Raw genomic sequence first — 22925 nt, forward strand, 5'->3', positions numbered from 1 at the left:
AAAGAAAAATGCTTATGAAGGGTTAAAAAAAAAAAAGGAATTCCATTCAGAGCCATCTTGTGAGTACATATGGGGAACTGATTAAGAGCAAACATTTAGGATTAGAATCCCAGAGCTACCCTTTATGTGATCTCTGGTAAATTACTTAATCTCTCTGTTTCCTTATTTTTAAAAAAGAGATTGATGATATTGCCTTTCTTATAGGAATGTAGAATTAAAGAAATATTTATCCCAGTGCCTGGAACATGTAAAGTGTTCAAGAATTTTAAGGGATAATGATGATAATGATGGTGGTAGTGGTTATGATGGTGATGGTGATGGTGATGGTGGTGAGTGGTGATGGTGATATTGGGGATGAAGATGATGATGAAATTGGTGATTATGATAAAAGATCATGATGCTCATCAGCCTGATTACCCAACAATGTGTTTCAAAGAGCTGGTCCTCAGGAACAATGATTGAACCTCCAAAGAAAAACTCTAGCAGGTGCCAGTGAAGGACCACTGGGGGGATTGCAATGGAGAGAATTGGCTTTGGGGACGATTCTTACAAGTTCAGGTTATGGGGAGATTTGGGTAAGTCCTTATAATAAACCAAGGCTTCCTACAGCCCATGACACTCAAAATAGAGTGCCCTGTGAGGACCTCCCTGCCCCTTTCACCCCCACACAATACCTCTTTACTTTTCTGGAATACCTCTCACCCAATGTTAGTTCAATATGTGTTTATGAAACTCTCTGGTAAATGCTTGTCTCCCCTAATAACCTGTACTCTCCATGAATGCAGAAATAAATTCTGTCTTGAACTCCACTGCGTCTTTAGCATCTAGCATATCACTTTACACATAGTAAATACTCAATAAATACTTGTTGAATGAATGAACAAAAAAGGTTTTATTTATCTTAAATGCATAGTTTTCTCATTCCTATTCTGGTCCCTTTCCCAAAGTTCCCATGGTTACCTTGAACAGTATGCCAACCTCCCTCATCCCTTTATCTTTACTGAGCATTTGGTCTACACTAGCTCAGTGCTACATCCCTGGAGACACAGAGTAACAAAGAAATGGCCTCTGCTCTCTAGGAGCACAGTCTAGTATCTGGAGGAAAAATATATATCAACAGATATTTTTTATAACATGTAAAGTGTGTTATGGAGGTACGAACAATGTGTTCTGGGGTTGCAGAGGAGAGAACATCTGCGTCTATCTGGGTGAATTCGGAGAGGCTTCAAGGGGGAGGTAGTATTTGTGTTGTAAGTTGAATGAGGAATAGGAGTTTGTCCAGTGGACAAGGGAATCAACAGCATCCCATGTAGCAGAAAGACGTAATGGGCCAGTCTTGGTCCTGGAAACCACAACTAATTCTGTATTTCGTAAGTTGCATTCTGGGAGGAAGGGTGTGATAAAAGGCTTGGTGAGGAAGATAAGCAGGGAGAAGATGATCAAAGGCCTTCAATGCCTTGATAAGAAGTGTGGATATCACCCTGGGTGGGGGGATGATGCAGTACCGAAGGGTTTGAGCTAGGAAATTTCATACTCAGATTTATGGTTTAGGAAAATCAGACTGGAGGCTGTGTAACTATTGAATTACAGCTTTGCCCTAAAAGCCACATCAGTAACAAAGACTTGCCTTATTTATATGAAGACTGATATTTCACACTAGAGCCTGGCCTAAAACCTTGACCCAGGGCAGAGTTCTTTCCATCCTCGGGTACACTTACCCTACCTAATTACCAAATAGCTTTCTGTATCTTTCAAATGTTGGTGTGTCAACCTTCTAACAAAAACTCTAATAAACTATTACCCAAATTCATCTTCTATGCCTATTACCCTCATTGGATCTTGTCCAGTTCCATCTTCCTCCACACTCTGTCTCTTGGGTTTCAGAATTATTAATAGAACCCCAACCTCAATGAGAAGATCCTGAGTCCCAGCTCCATCCTATGGCCAGCCCCTGCCAACCACCTGCTATGTGTTACTGAAATGCCCCAGTCTTCATGCTACACATCTCAACCACAATGCACTTCAGCTTCTGCCTTAACTTATAACATGGAGTTGTAAAGACTGTTGGGGCATTAAGTTAGTCACAGTGCTCCCCTTTCTACTCTGCACAACTTCCAGAGCTCTGAGGAACTGCAACTCATATATTTCTATATAAAAAATTGGCACAATAATTAAGGCCACCTAGCCAGGATCAGGCAAGAAAAGATTTGCTGCTGATGGCCTGGAAGACTGGAAGGCAAGACTGATAATCCAAAAGTGAGCAGGTGAGGATGGTGGGGTTGGATTATGCTGTTCCCCTGGATGGCCTTCTTTGGTCAGTGCTCTCAGCATCCCCAGGCAGAGATGAAGTTTCTCCCATTCAAACTGAAGATCATGCATACTTAAATTTGTAAGGGTCATTTTTCTATAACAGACGTAGCTAACAGACTTATTTCAAATTTCCCATTTATCATGTGTAATTTTGGGCAAATTACTCAAGCTCTCGTTGTCTACATGTCCTTACCTATAAAACAGCAGTAATATTTAATAGTATGTACCTCCTGTTGTCATCATGACAATTAATGAATTGGTAATAGGAAGTATATAAAAACATTTGCTAAATCAATAAAATATATTAAAAAATAAATCAGTTTCCTCTGTGAAATAAGGATCATAATTATCATCTCGTGGATTTGTCATGAGGATTCAAGGAGATAATGCAATCAAGCGCACTGCAGCAGCTCAATAAAAGTTAATCTTTTCCCCCTTGTGTGACCTCATCATGGAACAGCTCAGAGCCAGATGAATGGGTCCTGAGCTGAACAACATGTGGATAGCAGGAGGAATAATGGGGAGGTAGAGATGTGTCAGCCAAGAGAACGTATCTGGGAATGTGGACAAGGGCAGGAAGCTCTGGGGGAGCCCCACTGCTGCCCCTACTCTGACCCTGTGGTCACCGGGACTTTCAATCACAGTTCGTCCTCCCTCCTCAGATATCAAGTCACAAAAGTGACTGTGATCCAGAGCCAGTCTATCTCCATGCCATTGCCCTGGGCATGTGACCCACGCTGGACTAATCACAATCTTCCCTGGGATGTTTCAGTTTGTAGTTAGAAGGAAAGGGGCTTTTCTTTTAGTCACAGGATGAGCTAAGAGGATTTTCACTGAAGGTTGCTGGCAGCTATCCTCCCTGTCATTTGGAGAAAGTTTATCTGTAGTAAGAAAAAATGAGGACAAAACACAGCCAAGAGATTAAGGATGGAATGAGCAAGACAGAAAAGGTGGAAGCGAGGGACAAAAAAAGATAGAGAGCGAAGGAGGGAAGGGGGGACAGAGAGAGAGAGATGGAATGACCCCATTTGGGTCACTAGACCCATTTGTGCCTGAAGTAAGAGCCACCCCTGGGCTTTGCAAATATGGGAATCAGTGCATTCCCTTTTCTGTTTTAGTTAGGTTGACTTTGTTTCTATCACTTGCGGTGATAATTTTGAAGCAAAGAAAGAAAACATTCTGCCTAAACTCTAAGAATCACCAGCAGGCTCAGGAAACAGTATTTAGAACTAAACTGAGGTGGCTTATGGTGGGGGTGGCAGTTGGTATGTAAATGTCACTGGGATGACAGCAGATCTGTTGACTTCAAAACTAACTAAATATCAGCTTTAGGGAAAGACTCCAAGGAATGTCAGAGGGCTCTATCCTAGACTCTAAGTTGCTCAATATTCTTAGCAACTTCATTGATAAAGACTTACAAGACCTTCTTATCAACACTGTGGATAATTCAAAATTAGATTATATGAATAAGTCACTTGGTGACCGAATACAGATTCACGAATGGCTGACAGCTACAGGGATGGATCCAAACATGCTGGATTAAATCAAACGAGAAACCATGTCAAATTTTATGTTCAAGGACCATTTTCACCAGTCTAGGTTAAAGAGGGAAGCAGGCCTTCCAGAAAATTGCAGGAATTTGAGTTGGCTGCAAGCTCAGTGTGATTCCAGACTGCAGCACAGCTGCCAAAATGGCAAACACAAGACCTGGCAAGCTTCACACGAGCACAATGTCCAGGACAAGGAGATAATCATTCTGTTATGTCCGCCCCTAACACACCACATCTGGGGCACAAAGTACAAGGGAGCAAGCAACTGCAACCCACAAAGAATGGTTAAAGAAATGGGGCATTTTAGTCAGAAGAGAAGCCATAACAGCTTTTTATTCACAAACATCTCAAGGGCTGACATATGGCCCAGGGGAGACCTCATTTTGCTTGATTCCAAAGGACAGAACTCTGGACAGATGTGTGAAAGTTACAAGGGAGGCAGACTTTGGTGGCAGAGAAGTACAAGCAAGTCAGCCCTGGCTCAAGCTTCGCCAGTCTGTGAGTGTGGCTACCTAAGGAAAACTCATGGTTCTCTTCTCCTCATCACCCTACTGCCAAGGAGGAAATGCTGTAGTCGTGTCGGCTTTGAGGATATTCCACTGGTCACTAAATGAGTGTGTCCCATAGTAACAAGATACGGCAATGATGTGACCAGGTGCTAATGTGTGTGGGAGACTGGGGCTGGGGACTAGGAGAGGTGGTGATGGTGAAGCATGCTCCTAGAAAAGGGGACGCCTTTTCTTTGTGTCTTATAAAAGAGAGAGAGAAAAAAGAATATAAGATTCCTAGAATCCAGCCTTTTGTTAGGGTGGGGCCCAGGAAAGTTTTTAAATTAAATTGAATTTTAGTTTAGTTTTTGCACTCTCCAAAGGCATAGCTAGGTTTGGAAAGTACTACAAATGACTCCACAACGTGCTGGTTCCAGGGAAAGTCACTTTAATAATTAGTGTCTATGTTTGATGGCTCAATAATCCCCTCAGCCCTGCTTCTCCAGATACTCAGAGCCAGTTTCTTAGAGTCAGTTTCTGAGGTTGGCAGACCCTTGCCTCTGCCCTTTTGCCTGCTGTTGCTCTGCTTTTCACGCCACAGCAACAGTGTTTTTGCTTCCACTATGCATGCAACTGCTCTCTCCTCCCTCCTAGTGGTCTGCACCCTGGATGCAGGCCATCTGCCCTCTGCCTCTGGCCAATGCCCCTGTGGCACTGGGCATCCTTTCTCTCTGCCGCCACCACCTGGAGCTTCTTGCCCCTGTCTGCCATCCCTTGGGTGCTCACCTTTCTCTCTGGCTGAGAGAGAAACACTTTCCCCTTCCTCCATCCAGCTCTCTTAGAGAGCTTGTACCAGGGTTCTTGGGGCTTCAATGATACTTTATTTTTTTTTCAACAAATAATGATTTAATGCCTGCTATGCCCAGGCACTGTTCTGAAATTGAAGATAAAATGGCAAATAAGAAATACAAAGTCTTTGCTCTCATAAAGCTTGTATTCTAGCTGTAGGAAGCAGATAATAAACGAGAGAATTTCAGAGAGTGTTTAAGGCTATGAAGTAAACAAAATCAGGCAAAAGTGATGGGAAACATAAATTGGTAGTGAGAGAAGCCTCTTTTAAAGAGATTCCCTTAAAAGATAAGGAGTCAACAATGCAAAGATCTGGGGAAAACCATCCCAGGCATGAAGAAGAGCAAGGATGAAGGCCCTGGGGAGGGAATGAGCTTAGTGTATTTGGAAAATTCAAAGGACAGTGTTGTCAGGGGTTGGGAGAGCTTCCTGTAGCACCTAGAATCACCATTTGGTTCATACATCCTGCTGTGACTGTTACTCTGCCCATCTGCCCACACTCCTGCCCCACACAGGGTGACTTGTTCTTGGAACTCTTCCCTGCTTCTCTCACCCAGTCCATGAGACATATTTGCAAATATCTCAACCACAACTGTAGAGAGGGTTCAAGTTATTTCCTGTGGGTCTCCTAGCCTCAAGCAAATCAGTAGATGTGGGTGGTTCCCTTGTTTAACTTTTCCTGAACATTTCATGGAAGTTATAAATATTCTGTGAAAGGTAGAAGCCTGCTCTACATAGACCTTGCAAAGGACTTCTGGTGGTCTCACTTAACTCCTTGCCTTGTCCTATCTGCACCCCAACTCCATCCCTGCCAAAACATCCTGTAAAAGTGGGGCATTTTATACCAGCAAGAGCTGGCAAGCATCACAAAACCCCTTTTGTGTGATATAGCAAGCTTCCTGACACTATAGATGCTCCAAGAGAGGTGCATTTGGTAAAAATCAAACACAATTGCACACTACTGGAGGAGAAAAGAGAGAGAATGTAATGCTTTAAATGACTTGGGCCACATGCCACTCCATTCAATGCATGAATGTGCTCAGTGAGCATGAGATGAGCCTCTCAGCTCCCTCACTCCATCATATGATGAGAATTTTGTACTTGCATATCAGAGCAAACCAAGGGTTTATCTGCTACTCTACTGAGGAAACATTGCTCTCTTCCAATGCTGGAGGGAAACTAGAAGTGCTAGACTTTTTGATACATGCCAATTCATTTCTATTCCTCTTACAGGAATATTGGGGGTAGGGTGTTTAGATAAGGCTAGGTTGAAGCTGCTATCTGGGTTTTATCTTATGTGTAATTTCAAAGGATTAATTTTGACTTATGTGATTTTTGCTTTCCATGGCTCTTCTTGAATCTAGCCCTCTAGTCCCATCTTAATGGAACTCTGCCATACTCAAACATTTTCTTTCATTTTCATTCTGAATGTATACCCCAGTGGGTTTTCATTTTTCTTTTTCTCTTCCCACACCACCCCTTTGCTTTCTTGGTTTATTTACTTAACCCTCATTCCTTTTGTTCTTTGCTACTTCCTCTTTTATTGAGAAAGGAGAATGAAACAAAAGAGACCACAACACATGCTTGCACATACACACCCCAGAACTCCTGCCTCTGCTCTTTTTCCCTTCTTTCTTTTGAGACAGAGTCTCACTTTGTCACCCAGACTGGGTGCAGTGGCACAATCTTTACTCACTGCGGCCTCAACTTCCCCAGCTCAAGAGATCCTCCTGCCTCAGCCTCCTGAGTAGCTGGGTCTACAGGCATGAGACACCACAGCCAGCTAATTTTTGTATTTTTTTGTAGAGATGGGGTTTTGCCATATTGTACAGGCTGATCTTGAACTCCTGGGGTTACGCAATCCACCTGTCTCAGCCTCCCAAAGTGTTGAGGTTATAGGTGTGAGCCACTGCATCTGGCTTCCTCTGCTGATTCTTAGCAGGAACATCAGTTTATATGTTGTCAAGTTCATGCACCTAGATGATGTTTCACTGAGAGAATAAGACATATTGTGTTTTTACATGACTGTGCATGAAAATATGTGACAGAGACAGTTAATATGGTCCTCACAAATTTATTTTCTGTTTCATCTTTTAGAAAAATAAATCCTCCTTCAAGTTTTAACTGGGCTCATGGCTACCCAGCTAAATGCTATATTTCCCAGCCTCCCTTGCAGCTAGGTATGACCACATGACTAAATTTTTGCCAACAGAGTGTGTTTAGCAGTGCTGGGTGCAGTTCCTGGGTCACATTATTAAAAGAAAACTGCTGTCCTCTACTTCCTCTCCCCCCCCAGTCCCCTGCATGCTGACTGAATACAGATGTGCAGTGGTTCTCCTCGGATGTAATGGTGCTGAGGAGAATAACAACTTAAAACAGTGCTGTTTAGTACAAATAAGCTCAAGCTGGGTGAAATTAATTTTGTTAACAGGTATCTATTAAAATATGTGAAAATAGGCAAAATTAGTTTTAACTAGTGTATTTTACTTAATATATACAATTATAATTTTAATATGTAATAATACACAAATTATTGAGACGTTTACTCTTTTTTTTCAACAATCATTGCATATTTTATACTTACAGCACATCTCAATTCAGAATAGCCACATTTCAAGCACTTCATAGCCACACATGGCTAAGTAGCTATGAACTAGATAACAGAGTGCAAGAAGATGTCAGGGGAACAAGGTAGAAGGAGCCTGGTTCCTGGATGGCCTTATGGAGCAAAGCCTCCCATCGTGCTGGATCTCCCATTTACCTCTTGTTTAAAACACTGTGTTTTGGGTTCTGTTAGTAACATGAGCTTAGCCTGTACTATGACTAATATAACATGGTAAGAGTCCCCCCATCGCACAACAGAAATTGATATTGACCTATATATATGTGTGAGTCTGTATAACAAGCAAATGGACAGTGTGAGAGTGAAAAGCTCCTCATATACCAGCCCATAGTGGTAAATGTATCAGTGATTATAGCTTCTTGATGCAATTGAAAGAGTCAGCTGTAATGAAACAACTTACCTGTGATTGGGGAAGTACTCAAGTTTTAAACCTTGAAAAATTCCATTTTGATATGCTTTTTGGTATGTTTTTATTTCTTTCATTTCCTAAAACTCAGAGCAATAAACAATCTCCACAACCATTAAGCATTAGCTATAGCTGCATTTTCTAATTTTTATTATCAGTTTGTACTAAACACTTATTAAAAGTAGTAACGGTTAAAAAATTGTTACATAATAAAAAAGCGGGGAATGGTGCAAAAAAGGGAAGAGAAGTAGGAGGGGTGGCTTAATTATAATATCATCAGCAGCATTTACATTTTTAAAAACTCCACCATCCAGGAAATAGTTTAAAAGACCTCATCCTGTGTAAATTTCTCAGATCCTAAATATGTCCTTTCCAAACATATAATTTTGCAGGCATGGTCATATAACATCTGTATGTAAAAATAAAACAACAGTAAAATCTGTTTTTTCTTTTTTCTTTTCTTTCTGGGTTTTTTTGCTTCCCCCCTATCCAATTTCCTTTTGTTTCCCCACGAACAAAAGGAATTGGCCAAAGACTGACAAGGTTCTTCATGATTCTAAATTAATCCTCTAATTTATGGGGAAATACACCATTGAAGCCAATAAGAGAAAAGAGCAAATGTGAATAAGGATTTATCACTTTATATTACTTTGTAGTAATATAAAGTAATTCTCCTGAGAGATGTCAGTTACTATCTTGATTTGTTGTTCTGTTTTCCTTGAAGGAAGGCTCACCATCCAGAAGACTGAGGGTAGCTGAGTGAATTTCATTCTATTCCCAACTAATTTCATTGAGTCAACACAGAAGACTGGTTAAGAGCACAGATTTAGGAGTCAGACAGACCTGAGATCATATCCTGATTCTACCAATTATTAGCTGTGTGACCATGGGTAAGGAACTAAACCTCTCTGAGATTTAGTCTTTTTATCCATAAAATAGTAACGATCAGAAACTTCCTCAAAGTACTATAAGGAATAAGTGAGATGAGTAGGAAGAACTTAACACAATATCTTATCCAGGGCTTTGCCGCTAAGTGTTTTTCTGTTTCCAAAATAATCATCTCATATTTTTTAAGCAACCACTGTGTGACAATTTCTTTTGACGTGAATTATTTCTAATTTTCACAGGAATGCTGGGAAAAAATCAAAACACCCTCATTTTACAGATGGAGAAATTGGCTCAGAGAGGTGAAGTGGCTTCAGTGAATATGTGACCAAGCAGGACCTGAAACCAACCCACCCAACATCAAAGCCTGTGCGCTTTCCACCAGTCTGAGGTGTCTACTCCTGTGGTCTATGTGTGTCTCAGTGTGGGACAAAGAAAAAGCCATGCAGCTTTGGAGGTCTGCAAACCTCTCAGTTTAGGATAAAACCCCCAATTATGCTTGAAGTTGGACCAGCTTTTGAAACCTCTACTGGACATTCTTTTCCCATCAAGTTCCTTGAAATGTCCCTTTAAAAAACATCTAGGAAAAGCCACTCTCATTAGCCAGAGTCTGACTTTATTTTCCTAATAAACAGACCTCTGGTAAGACAAAAGAGCCTCTTTTATTTTCAATCAATTATTGAACATTTCAGTGGATTTTCTTCTATTTGGCTTGAAATTGTGATCTGGGAAAGGCTGGTCCTGCAAATTGTCCTCCTATATAAGGGAAGCCCCTTGAGGATCCTCAACTTGTTATTTTTAATCACTGTAATCTCCTTTTCAAAGGAGGCCCTGGTCAGAAACAGAGCAGGCCTTTCAGAGCTTTCTAAAGCACAATTATTGCCGTTGGAGGGAGGGGGGACTGTGGGAAGAGGGAGGGAGAATAGAAGTGGTGGGAGAGAAAAGGAAATCAATATAATACTAACAACTTGGAAAAGACAAAATAATGATCTCAACTGGATTCAGGTTTTGGGGAAGAAACCCCATGTTTCCGTCTTTTTTTAATAGTGACCATTTTATTCCGGTCTAGAGTACCTAAAGACTATACTTAGACAGCAGGCACAAAGAACAGAAGCTGCTTGGGGATGAACTGGAATACTGTGGACAAAGATTTGAGGCAGGAAAACAAGTCATTGATTCCAAGGATTGTGAGGGATCCTAATTCAGGAAAAAATTAAAAAGCAAATAGAACACCAGGGGAATGCCAACTTAACAGCCTTAAGTCAGGACAATGAGCAGAATGTGTTCGAGTTACTTTTAACATAATTATTCTAAGAAAGAAGGAGCCAGCAGAAAATGTCACAAACTAGGCCAGCAACTTTTCTTTCAAACTTTGAGTGGCGGAATCAGGTTTGCTAATTGCAGAATATTTACTTGGAAAACATCAGCATGGTTCCTGCAAGATCTCTTTCAAGGTCTCTTAGCCATAAGAAGGGAGAAGAGATGATTGCTCAAACTATAGCCTGAGTTGGGGTGTCAAAGTCCAGACGGCTGTTTAGGCAGGAGTAGCCTGAAGGGTGAAAGTCCAGGACACTCCCTATCCAGTTCCCCACCTGCTGACCCTGGACTTTTAGGTAGTTCTAAAACCTCTTTAGCCCCGTGAATACCAGCTGTACCTCCTTCCCAGTGTTAGGGCCACCAGCTGCCAATGCTCAACTAAAACACGGAGGATTAGTGTGAAAAGAGACACTGGGTACACTTGGCCTGAACCCCAGACTAGCCTAAGCCACTGAAACAATCCTCCTGGGCTTGGATTAGCAACAGTCTTAGGCAAGGCTCCTGATATGAAGAAATACCTCATTCATTAATTCAATTAATTCATGAGGACCCAAATAACCACCATTCACTGGTAGATGAATGGGACTGGAGGAGAGCTGAGGAAACCTGCTTTCAAACGCACACATGCTCTTCAAAAACAAAAATCTGATCAAGAACCTACCTCCATTAGTAAACCAATAAAGGCCTCACATTCAACTCCTACGCTTATTAGGCATCTCTTTTAGCTCAGGCACACTCACCTTTGTAAACTCATTTACTCCCTACCACCAAGAGAGGGTGGATAAACAGCTTTTTTGGTTTGTCTGTTTGGCTTTTTTTTTTTTTTTTTTTTTTGTGCTAGGAAATAGGTGCAGAGAAATTAAATGACTTGCACAGGGTCACACAGTGAGTAAACCTAAGTCTGTTGGACTCCAGAGCCACTTCTTTCTCTGCTACGTGGAGCGGAGACAGTTTCCCCTGTGAACTCAGGTCCTCAGTTTTGGGGAGGGCTGAATAGGCCAGTGAAGTCACACTCGCTTCCCTGCGGTCCACAGGGAGGATCGGCCGCCTCCCGGCTCCACCGAGTGGCAGTCGCCGCCCGTCGGCGCAGCTCGCTCCAGCCAGGGTGCCAAGCCGCGCACTCCCTCCCGGGCTGGGAGGGGTGTTCTCCGCCCAAAATCTTTCTTTGTGGAGCTGCGCGCCGGGGTCAGATTATTCCTCGCAAAGTGCTCAGCACGCCAAGGTGCCAAGGGCACCAAGGAGCCGGCTTGGGGTAGCTCAGGGTGCAGAAAGTCGGGGACACAAACCCGGGAAAGAGGGAAAAGCGCTCCAAGAAGGGTGGCCCCTGGCTTTGGTCTCCAGCGTGGCCCTGGCGCCCGCTGACGCTGCCCCAAACTTTATCCTGTGTTGCTCCCACCGCTTCTGTCCAAGGCTCTCTGGGGAACTGGGAAGGCAGGGAGGAAAGTACAGCAGCTGGGAGCCCATTTGCCCCACCAGGTGCCCCAATGACCCACTCCTCCCTGCTTAGCACCAGAGCTGAGGTATGAAGGGGCGAGGGTGAAGGGACACGCTCCCTGGCGGGACCCAAGGTGAGGCCAGACAGGCTCCCTTCCCTTCCTGGTTACCTGTCCCCGACCCGGAGAGCGGCGGCTGCTGCACGGGGAAATGATGTCTGGGAGATGACCCTGCTGAGGAGCGAGGTGGCGGGCCTGGGGATACAGTCAGGCGTCTTCAGGTTGGTGCTAGTCGAGCTGCCTGTCCCGCCCAGGAGGCGCTCACCTGCTTGGACACTTCCTCCCTGAGCTCCCGAAACCCAGCTCTCAGCCAAGCAGCGTAGGCGCGATATCCCCGGGACGCGGAGACTCCGAGCTGCCGGAGCCAAGGTTCCCGGCCTCCAGGGAGCAGGCCTTGGGCATCGGGGCTTCTCTTTCCATCTTCATCCAATTCCCCTTTCAGTTCGGAGCTTACCCAAAGCTCTTTGAGGACCCTGTCCCCACTGGGAACCTGTTCTGGAAACCCAAGATCCTCCATCTCGTCTGGGGACCACGAAAGAATAATTTGGGGTTCTTTCCAAGGAGCCTCTCGAGGAGCTTTAGGCTGTCCCTGCCCCTCCTTCTCGCGCCCCAGGACCGGTTAGGGAGAAGCCAAAGTCCCTTCTCCTGAAGAGTTCTATCTAGGGAAGCCGGAGTGGCCGTCCCGCCCGGGGCCGGTCTTTGAGAATCGGGTACCCTCTCCTTGAGGGCCAGAGTGGGGAAAGCTGGGGTCGCTGCCTTGCCCGGGACCCGACCAAGAGAAACCTGGATCCCCTCCAGACCGATTTGGAGAAAGGCGGGTTTACCTCCCTCCTGCAGACGGCCGGGGGAGAAGCGAGCCTCCCTTGCAGTCAGGCCGGCGTGACGCGAGGCTCCTCCTGGGAACCGCGCGTCGGAGACGCGGGTTGCCTCTCCTGGCTGCGGCCCCCGCGACGGCCCAGTACGCTGGCTTAGGATCCGCGCCGAGCTCGCAGCTGCAAGGGCCGAGGGCAGCCAGGACAGAAGGGCCCTTGCTGGGCTGCACCCATGCCGCGCGCCGGGAGACCGCGCGCCCTCCTCCGGCACCGCGAGGTCGGCGCCCTCCGGGGACCGGGTCCCGCGCTCCCAACGCCACACCGGGCGGCCACTTACCGCGGTAGCTGGTTCCCGGCTTGTAGAAGTCGGGGTCGCCCTCCACGCGGAGGCTGAACTCGGTGTAGCCCTCGCGACGCGTGCCCTGGGCGCGCAGGATACGGCTGCAGTAGCCCTCTGACTTGGGCACTTTGTCCAGGGTCTCGTCGGAGAAGGCCAGCGCCGCGGCCAGGGGCAGCACCAGGGCCAGCAGTGCCGGCGTCCGGCTCAGCTTCAGGGGCGCCGGGGACAGCCTCATCCTCGCGGCCCCCAACTTTGTGCCGCGGCCGCCGGCCTTGGCCACGCGACTCCTGCCCGAAGTGGTCCCGACGAAGGCGCGACCTGGCGGAGCCGGGGCGGAGAGAGGGAGCTCGGAGCCGGCGTCGGCGACTCGGAGACTGTGCCAGGCTCGGCTTGGCGGCCGCGGAGCTGCGCTGCGCTGCGCTGAGCTGAGCTGAGTCAAGCGAACGAGAGCAGCGCGAGGAGGGGAGGGCCGCGGCGAAGGAGCGGGAGGAGGGAGGGCTGATTTTGCCCAGATCCCCCAGCGCAGCGCTGTTTTGTTTCCTCCGAACTGGCGATTAGCAACGCGGCCGTGTTTGTTTTGCGACATTGGGTTCCCAGGGTCTGACGAAGAAATCATGGCATACCGGACACTGTGGGCTCTGTCCCATCGCCTAGGAGGCTGCTGCTCCAACCCCCAGCTACACTCCGGACCCTCTGGAGGACGGTGCTCAGAGGAAGGAAAGCCTGAGAAATAACTTTTGTAGCACACCTGCTCTGTGCCCAGCAATATGCTTGGCGGCTTACTTACTGTATCGACTCGCCTTCATGTTCCCTACTCCCAATAAAGATTGCATTACTTTCACTCACTTTATAGATGAGCAAACTGAGACTTGCGACCAGTTACTGCAGGGTTAGATGCAGCGACTCCGGGCCCATTGCTCTTCCCAAGGCCATATTGGAACATGTCAGACTGGAGGCTGAGAAAGGAGAAACGACTTACCTACAGAGGTTAGGGCCCACGATAATTTTGGAGAGCTATGAAAATGTTTTCTTTAAAAATCAGAAGAAAAAAGTTTAGGTCAAACAAAATGTCTCACTGTATAATGTTAATATATTTGTATTTACACCTCTACAGTCATAAAATATGCTTAACCTGGAGGAAGGAGCCAGCAAAGGCAAAAGTGCCCAAGGCTCAGGAAGGTCCTCCTACTGCCCGGGAAAGGAGTTTCAAAAGATTCAATGAAGAGCCTGTGTTTTCTTGGCTTACATTTTAGTTCAGATTATCAGTCCCCAGGGACAGATGTTCAGAGAGGTGCTGAGCCTGAGGGCCTGAAGGGAAAAGACCCGGGGCAAGAATCTCTCCCAGTGTCTCTCCGGGGAAGAGACCCAGATCAAACCTCAGTCCTGCCACTCACCCATTGTGAAGCTTGGGCTAGTTACTGCACTCTCCAAGCTTGTTTCCTGCTCTGGAGAACAAGGGAGTGGGGGTGGGTGCCAGTACATCCTTCCTAGAGGTAGTTGGGGGATATGCTAGAGTTGAATGATAATGACCCATATAAAAGACTCGAGCTGGTCTCTCTCTAGTGGCGCCCGCTCCCTCACCCGCTTGGGGATACCTTAAGCCCCCTGCCTCTCAGTGCACACGAGCATCCCTCCCCAGGTGCCCTCAGAAGCTTTGGTTTCCTCTTCTTTTTGCCCAGGGCCTTCAACACACCTTAAGTGCCTATAATTAGCAAGCAATCTCCTTTGCTTTCCAGGTCAGTGTTTTCTCTTTCATAACGCTACAAACAGGCCCAGGGCGCCCCCTGCATGGGAGGTCCGCCCTTCCTCCCTGCCTGCCCACTTACTCCGCAGTGCTTGTGCTGGAATTCCCACTGCCACTATTAACTGGGTGCCTTCTCTCAGAGGTCCCCTGAGAGTAACCCCTTGCTGAAGCCAATTATGCTCTTCTCATCCCTTGCCCTTCTTGACCCTCGCAGCACCTGATCCAGCTGATCGGCCCTCCTTTTTGAGGCGAGGCTCAGATCCACGTCTAAGTGCTGAGGGAATTGTCTGCATCTTCACTCCACTGGCTCAGCGCTCATGCTGCACGCCAAGTTGCATGGTCCCATCCACCCAGCAAGCTTTCATTAAGTATAGATTTGGAGCTAGACTCTGTGCTGACCAGTAGGTAGAAGAGGGAACAAAAATTCATCCATCCATCCATCCATGCATCCATCTATCTGTCCATTTATTCATGACAAAGACCCTCCAGGTACTCAGTGCTTAGATAAAAACCACATAGATATGTTACTTGCCTTTAAGGATTTTACAGGCCTGTGGCAAAGGCAAATATTAAATACATAATTATATGAAACTTTTCAAATGATAATTGTGATGTATGCTACAAAGTAAAATAAGTGGTTCTTGAAAGTGTACCCGATCTTATCTCAGAGGGCAAGAAACTACAGAAATGAATAAATTGTGACCCCTGTCTTCACGAAGCTTATGGTATGTCTGAAAGCTCAAATCTGTGCTCTTGAACCTCTATTCATCTACAAAAGTTTCCAATCTAAGTTGGAGATGGGTGGGCATGAAGTAGGCAGGAATGCAATATTTAACTTTACGTTGGATATTGACAGGAAAACGATGTGAAGTAGGCAGCCTCAATTCACCTCCACGCTCCCATTTTTCAGATTAGGAGCCTATGAAATTACCTGCTGAGATAATGTTCCATGGCTATTAAGGGAAAGAGCCAGGATTTAAAACAGGCATCCCCAACACCAAATGAGGTACTTTCCAGTACACAGTGTTGGCCCTACCATCTGGGCTATGACAGCAGGCTCTAACCAGCTCACCAAGCTCCAATCCCAGTACATGAGCCAGGTTTTCCTAAACCAGCTTGGCTGTCACTCACACCTCTGCTCTTTTCTCCACTCATCCAATCCATCACCACATCAACAGTTTCACGCTCTCCTCCACCACTACTCCAGTCCATGTTGACATCCTCTCTCATCCTCCTAACTGGGTTGCCCTTGTCTACTTGTGCTCTCCTTCCATCTGTCTTCTGCACTGAAGCCCAAGTGATCTTTTTAAAAATGCAGATTTGAAAGTCAATCCTGAGGTTAAAATTTTTTCTCAGTGGTTTTTCAGGGCTCTCAGAATAAAGATAGAATCTTTAGCCAGGTCTCCAAGGCTCTGCTTGATCTGCCTCTCCAGCCATGCAGCTCTTCTCTTTGCCTGTGCTGTTCTGTCTGCCTGGAACCTTATCATGCTCTTTGGTCTCTCCTACCCACCACCCTCCACTGGCCAACTCCTATGCACTCTTCAGATCTCAGTGCAAAACTGCTTCCTCAAAGAAGACCTTTCTGGTTTCCTAGAAGAGATCCAGCCACTAAAACTCTGCTGGAGCTCATGAGTACCTTTTCTTTTAATCTCCTTCCTCCTCCTCCTCCTCCTCCTCCTCCTCCTCCTTCTTCCTCTTCCTCCTCCTCCTCCTCTTCTTCTTCTTCTTCCTCTTCTTCTTCTTCTCCTCCTCCTCCTCCTCCTCCTCCTCCTCCTCCTCCTCCTCCTCCTCCTCCTCCTTCTTCTTCTTCTTCTTCTTCTTCTTCTTCTTCTTCTTCTTCTTCTTCTTCTTCTTCTTCTTCTTCTTCTTCTTCTTCTCCTCCTCCTCCTCCTCCTCCTCCTTCTTCTTCTTCTTTTTCTTCTTCTCCTTTCTCCTTTCTTCTTCTTGAGGCAGGGTCTTCCTATGTTGCCCAGGCTGGTCTCAAACTCTTGGGCTCAAGAAATCCTCCTGCCTCAGCCTCCCAAAGTGTTGGGACTACAAGCATGAACACCTGGCTTCTTTTAATATTAAGATTTATAAGGACTTATTCACTTATAAGTTTGATTTTTAAAATTTTATATTTTTCAGTCTTTGTCTCCATTCTAAATTCTAAGCTCCAGAATGTCTGTGGGGCTTACCACTGTATTTTCCGTGCACACATAGTGCCTGGTTGATAGTAGTGGCTCCATAAATATTTTTTCTCTGAATAAAAACTTTTTAACAAGCCTACCCTCAGTGTCTTCTGACTCAGCCCAAATTTTAAGACTTGGCCTCCAAGGCCCTCCATGTTCTGGTCTCACTGTGTCCATCTGGTCATGCCTTGTCATAGATCCCAATCTGAGCTCCCAACACCACCCAGCTGGGCTCCCTGTGTCCTCCACTTTCAGTATTGCCTCAGCACCTTTGCTTACAGCTTTCTCATGGCCTGGAATGCCCTCCCTCCTCCTGCCTGTTTAAATTTTCCTCCATAGAATGAGATCCTGCAGTCTTCCCTCCTCTGGACTTCAGTAGAACTGAGGAGAAAAAGTTTCCTATTTCGACTATTGTGTTCCAGTGAATTGTCATGAACTATTTCATGTGTCTATTTCTCATCTCCTAGCAATGAATTCAGTTTACTTTCCCCTTAATTTCCTGTTCAGATGTTTTGTTCTTTTGTAAAATATACTGGACTTCAAGAAATCTCCTTCCAGTGTTGTAGCCTAAGGCAGAGCTGATGTTAGTTGCTACGGTGTTGCTAAGGAAAGTCATTTAGCCAGGGCAGATAATTAACTTTATCAGTGTGTGTGGGTAGGTCGCAGAAGAGAAGAGCTGGGGGCTCCAGTTCTCCAAGAGGAAAAAAGTCCTTTGATTCATAGGAAGTAAGATCTCCCTCTTTTTTCCCCCCCTTTAAGAGAGAAGGGGGAAAAGGATTTTCTAGATTAGGGTTTTTCTGAGTTTGGTCACTGAAACATGAGCCTCAGATGTTTGCTTCAAATGCAAATTCCGAAACCTCATCCTAGACCTACTAAATCTGTACTTTGAAAAAACTCATACTAAAGTTTAAGGAACCACCATCCTAGACTGTAATTCAGACTTGAAGTACATGGGTTCCAGGCTGGTTCTCCTATGTTTTCGCCATGTGAAGCTGTGCAGTCTTGGAGAGTCACAGGACCTATCTACACTGATTATGTGCAAAATTGGTCATAGTAATACCCATCTTGCCTACCTTGTGGGATTTTGAGAAATGAATGGGTAGGTGAGATAATTTGTAAACTGCAACGAGGTCACAAAAAACCCCACCTAGTTATTATTGTTATTCTTATTAATTTAGGAAAGCAGTCTAGAAACTTTATGTTTTTGTTTCTCTTATATATAGAGTTAAATTGGACATTTTATAGAAAAGGATTTCTAGAGAAAGAAAACAGATAGGCAATGAAGGAGTTGAATTGCACTGAATAATCTATTGTAATCTGTGGTGAGGAGGCCTGGAAGCTGTCTACAGGTGAGCTAGCAAGTTTAAAGACTAAGTTATGGGCCGGGCGTGGTGGCTTATGCCTGTATTCCCAGCACTTTGGGAGGCCGAGGTGGGCGGATCACAAGGTCAGGAGATCAAGATCAGCCTAGGTAATATGGTGAAATCCCGTCTCTACTAAAAAATACAAAAAAAAAAAAAAAAAAAAAAAAAATTAGCCGGGCGAGGTGGCGGGTGCCTGTAGTCTCAGCTACTCAGGAGGCTGAGGCAGGAGAATGGCATGAACCCAGGAGGCAGAGCTTTCAGTGAGCCTAGATCACGCCACTGCACTCCAGCCTGGGCAATAGAGTGAGACTCCATCTCAAAAAACAAACGAACAAACAAACAAAATAAATAAATAAAAAATAAAGATTAAGTTATGGAAGCTGAATACATATAGTAAAAAAAAAAAAAAAAAAAAAAATCCTAAAAGCAAAAGACATTAATTAATTACAAAGATATTTCTTCAGAACCTGCTGTGTTCTAGGCATCAGCCAAATTACATATAATTACATTACCTTTGGAATCCTGAAACTGATTGGGCCCATCCCACAATGGGCCCATCCTACCCAAAGCTAAGGTATGAGCTCCTCCGATCACCTGTCTCTCCAATCTTTTGGTCTCCATTTAGTTTTGCCCTTCCTTCTGCTGTCTGGAGCAGTACTCTATCAATTGCCCATTGCCGTATCCAGATCAGCATTCTAGCAAGTAAGAGAAAAGTAAGAGTCACTCCTACATTAAAACTCCCAGCATCCAATTTATACTCCTTCATCCTATCTCCATCATCCGTAGCCTCCAGGTCACTCTCCTGCAGCCACTGTGGACACTGTGGGCCATCTAGCTTCCTGCCTATCTTGTCTCATGCTATGGGCCTTGGAGACTAGCCTGATGAAGTCTGAGCTGACAATTTAGTCTTTGCTCTAACCTCCTCTACTCCAATGAGCTTGGCCTCCCTCCATATCAGCAGCCCTCTCCCACAGAAACACCCTTGGCTTTGGGAATCTTGAGCTCCCAATAGCACTTTCTCATTTTACTTCCAGTTTTCCTATTTCTCACCTCCTCTATGTCATTCAGGTCTACAACTGCTTAGTCACTTCTGTTTGTTTCCAGCCCATCTTGTTAATTCCTTTCCCACCCAGCCTGGACATCATGTTCAATCATTTTAACTATATCCTAACCACCATTCTTCATTAACTCTCCTCTTTTATTTCTGTTCCTCCTCTTTAACCCCCAATGTAGAGTAAATCAACCAAGCGAAACGATGGAACCAGACTTCTGAGTTCTGCTGCACAAAACCTGGTAACCCTGCCAATTACTTTACTACAAATGTATGAATTCTCTTTAAGTATAGTTCTTAAATGTATTCCTAATAGTTTCTTTTCCTATTCATCTAGTCCTTACCATCTTTTCGAGCCTGCTTCATCACTCTTTAATTCCCACTCTTTGGTACGGAGAGGGGTGGTTACTTGTCCTCTTATTTTATCCCTCACATGGGCGACAGTAGGCATGAACTTCTTTAAATCTCCATATCTCCTTTCCACAAACCAAACTCTGGCAAAACCCAAGTTCGCTTCTTGCCTCAAATGAAGAAAGGTTTGACTCTTCAATTTTTTCAAGGCTAATCCCCTACTTGCATTCTCGTCCTCATTCCCTGACTTCTGCCGAACACTGATCTAGTTCTTATCCTCTCTCCCTCTTGTATTTCTGTTTCTGTTCCTGTCCATGTCCTTGGCCTGCAGCTATAGCTAAGTCTTCCCCATCCGGGGCGGGGAATTGGACTAGGGATTGAGGTAGTGCTAGGCAAGAAACTGGACTTTTTACTGACCTTGTCTCACTCTCTACCTCCTCCCTTGTAACTCTGTTTCCTCAGTTTTTATGCATTTTTTTTTTTCACGCGGTGTAGCTTGGAATCAGCTCATATCTCTTTATGGAAAGTGTTCTAGCAGAGATCACCTAAGACCTCCTAATTGCCATAGCCATTGTCTGAATTAAAAATGGCAGACTAAAAGCTCACCACTGAGAGCAGTTAAAGAGAACTGCATAGCAGGAGGTCTTGTAAGCTATAGATCTTGTCCCAACCTGGAGATCTCTAAGTCTCCTTGCTTTGGGTTTATGGATTACAGAGAGCACTGTGTCTAAATGCAGCATAGCATGCCAGGTGCAGCTGTGGGCATCTCCCAAGAGCAAACCCTTGCAAGTCCAGCCACACATAGAACCCAGATGCAGTCTACATTCCCCTTGTGGTTCTCTTGCTGTTAATCTAACAACCCGACCCAAGCAGAACCACTTTTGTGAAGTTCTGGGAACTTCAGGGCTTGGACCACATGACCACGGCACACTACTGCCACCTGGTGACAGTGAACTGAACATGCAGCAGCATTAAGTAAAAACTAAGCACCCAGGCACTCCTTGAACCTATTTTAAACTACAATGTTTGGGCCTATTTTAGACTAGATTGTTTACTCTTTGAGAATAGACTCATTGAGTTTTACACTATTTTAGAATAATGTGTCTGCATAAAGCAGGTGTTTAGTGAGTTTTTGTGATATTTAAGCCTTTCATTCATTCAGCGAACACGTATTGATTAACTAGGAGGTGGTAATCCAAAGAAAAACAAGACATAATTCCTGCCTTCAAGAAGCTGCAGAGATGGATAAAGTAGATATTTGTAAAATGAAGAATTATGTTTACTAAGTATTAAAGGGGGCACAGAGAAGGGAGTAACTAATTCTGTCTAGGTAAAGTGACACTTGAAAAGGTACTCAACACCTCGAAAGACAGACTTGTCAACTGGACAAGGGGATGGAGAATATAGGAGGGGAGAAGAGCTAATGCAAAAGCTTAGAGATGAGAGAAGGTAGAGTGTGTCCTTGGGGTAGCAAAATGATCTTTTCAGTGGCACTGTATGAAGATGGATTGTCCGGTGAGAGTGTAGGGGCATGGACACATGTTAAGAGGCTTTAACAACAGTCCAGAGAAGAGCTGCGAGCTAAGGCTAGGAGGAAGGGATGAATTGGAGGGCTGTTCAGGAAGCAGACTAAAGAGGATGGAGTGCCTGGTGATGTATAGAAAGGGAGACAGGAGTGGCTCTGAGAGTTCTTATATGGGCCACTGGGTGGTATATCTACCACCTCAATGGTATATTTTTCCAAGACAATGAATTCAAGAAGAGAAGCCATGGGACATGTGGGAATGAGGAATGTGTGAGATGATATATATTCCATTGTGGATATTTTACACTTAAGGGGTCTTTCAAAGGGGGATGTACAGTGGACTGTCAAAGACAATAGGTTTCTATCTCAGAAGGGAGTGAGCGCTGGAAACAGAGACCTGGAAGTTGGCATTGTGCCCCAACACTCCCTTTAAGATACTCTCAAAGCTCAGCTGTCCTATATTACTTCTTAGCTTTGTGCTCTGATTTCCAAACAAATAAACCAATTTGATAGATGAACTTTTGCTAGCATGCTAATGGGAAATAGTAATCTCGAGTTCCCTACCTGGTTCACAAGGTGACACAGGAGGATGTTCACAACGGCAGCCCAGGGTAAACCAAAGACGTAGGACTCTAGCCTCTGTAACCTAGAAGGTACTCATGGTTCTGGGGAGCTTCCCAAGCTTGTTGGCTGATCGCTCCTTTGCTCATGCTTAAAGCTGGAACTGGAGGGAGGCACTGAGGGCAGACAGTAGAGGAGAAAACAGACCTGCCTCCTTTCTGCCTGACAAGATGAGGAAGAGACAGAAGGGAGAGAAGGAGACAAAGCAAACAGAACTGGAAATGGGGAATAAGACAGAAACGACCAGAAAGCATATTTAGTGCATAAAGAAATACATAAGAGTGTCTGAGAAAAAGCAGAGGAAATGAGGATCCCGTCCTCCTATTATCATAATGAAGTGTCCATGTGATGCAATAAAAAGGCTTTTTTAATGCCTTCCAATTAACTGTGGCTCAAGTTTTGCATGTCTCTCAGCTGGAAAATATAATTGCTGAAGTGTCAGGTTTACCAATTGGATTGTGGCTTTAAATAAAGTGCCATCCAATTGTGATTTCACATATACAACCCAAAGAGCTAGCACTTGGGGGGAAAGAAAAAACAAAGCCTCCAGAACATAATTCAGGCCCAAAACTCATTTCTCTTAGAAAAACTTAAGCCAAGCTTGTTGGTATGAACTTTAAGAGGGAATAAGAATAAAAGACATTTATTCACTCATCAGATAGCAGTGACACTGACAAAGCTGAGCCCTTTATTGGGTCCCTGAAGGATGGGAAAGCATGCCTCCATCTACAGAGGGCTTGCAATAATCACAGCTGACAGTTCATATCATGCCTACTATGGGCCAGGCAGTGGTCTAAATGCTTCACACATATCTCATCCTTACAACAACCTATGTGCTGAGTGTTTTATTACTCCCATTTTGCAGATGAGTAAACTGAGGCATAGGTACCTTAGATTACTTGCTTGCCCAAAGTTACAATCTATTTGAGAGCCAATGCAATTGTACAAGAGACACTTTAGTGCCAATGACAGGTCAAGACAATGGTCTCTGTACTCCTCACAATGTCCTCAAAGGGAGAAATCCC

General features: G+C 45.0%; 1 protein-coding gene and 1 long non-coding RNA gene across 3 annotated transcripts in view; both read right to left on the bottom strand.

Annotated features, from left to right (window-relative positions):
• Positions 1–13841, bottom strand: part of SPON1 (spondin 1) — a 313903-nt gene extending 300062 nt beyond the window's left edge. The window contains exon 1 of one of the 2 annotated variants that reach the window (XM_073018110.1): positions 13071–13841. In XM_073018110.1, the coding sequence (XP_072874211.1) occupies positions 13071–13689 (619 nt within the window). In that variant the 5' untranslated portion in view covers positions 13690–13841. The remainder of the gene's footprint in view (positions 1–13070) is intronic. The other variant, XM_008006181.3, reaches the window with a different exon arrangement.
• LOC119624491 (uncharacterized) lies at positions 8360–12739 on the bottom strand. Its single transcript, XR_005240665.2, has 2 exons — positions 12033–12739; positions 8360–11851 (listed from the first exon to the last, which is right to left on the bottom strand). It is a non-coding gene; the product is annotated as an uncharacterized lncRNA (long non-coding RNA).
• Positions 13842–22925: the final 9084 nt, after the last annotated feature.

This window comes from Chlorocebus sabaeus, chromosome 1 (genome assembly GCF_047675955.1).
Source record: "Chlorocebus sabaeus isolate Y175 chromosome 1, mChlSab1.0.hap1, whole genome shotgun sequence".
NCBI lineage: Eukaryota > Metazoa > Chordata > Mammalia > Primates > Cercopithecidae > Chlorocebus > Chlorocebus sabaeus.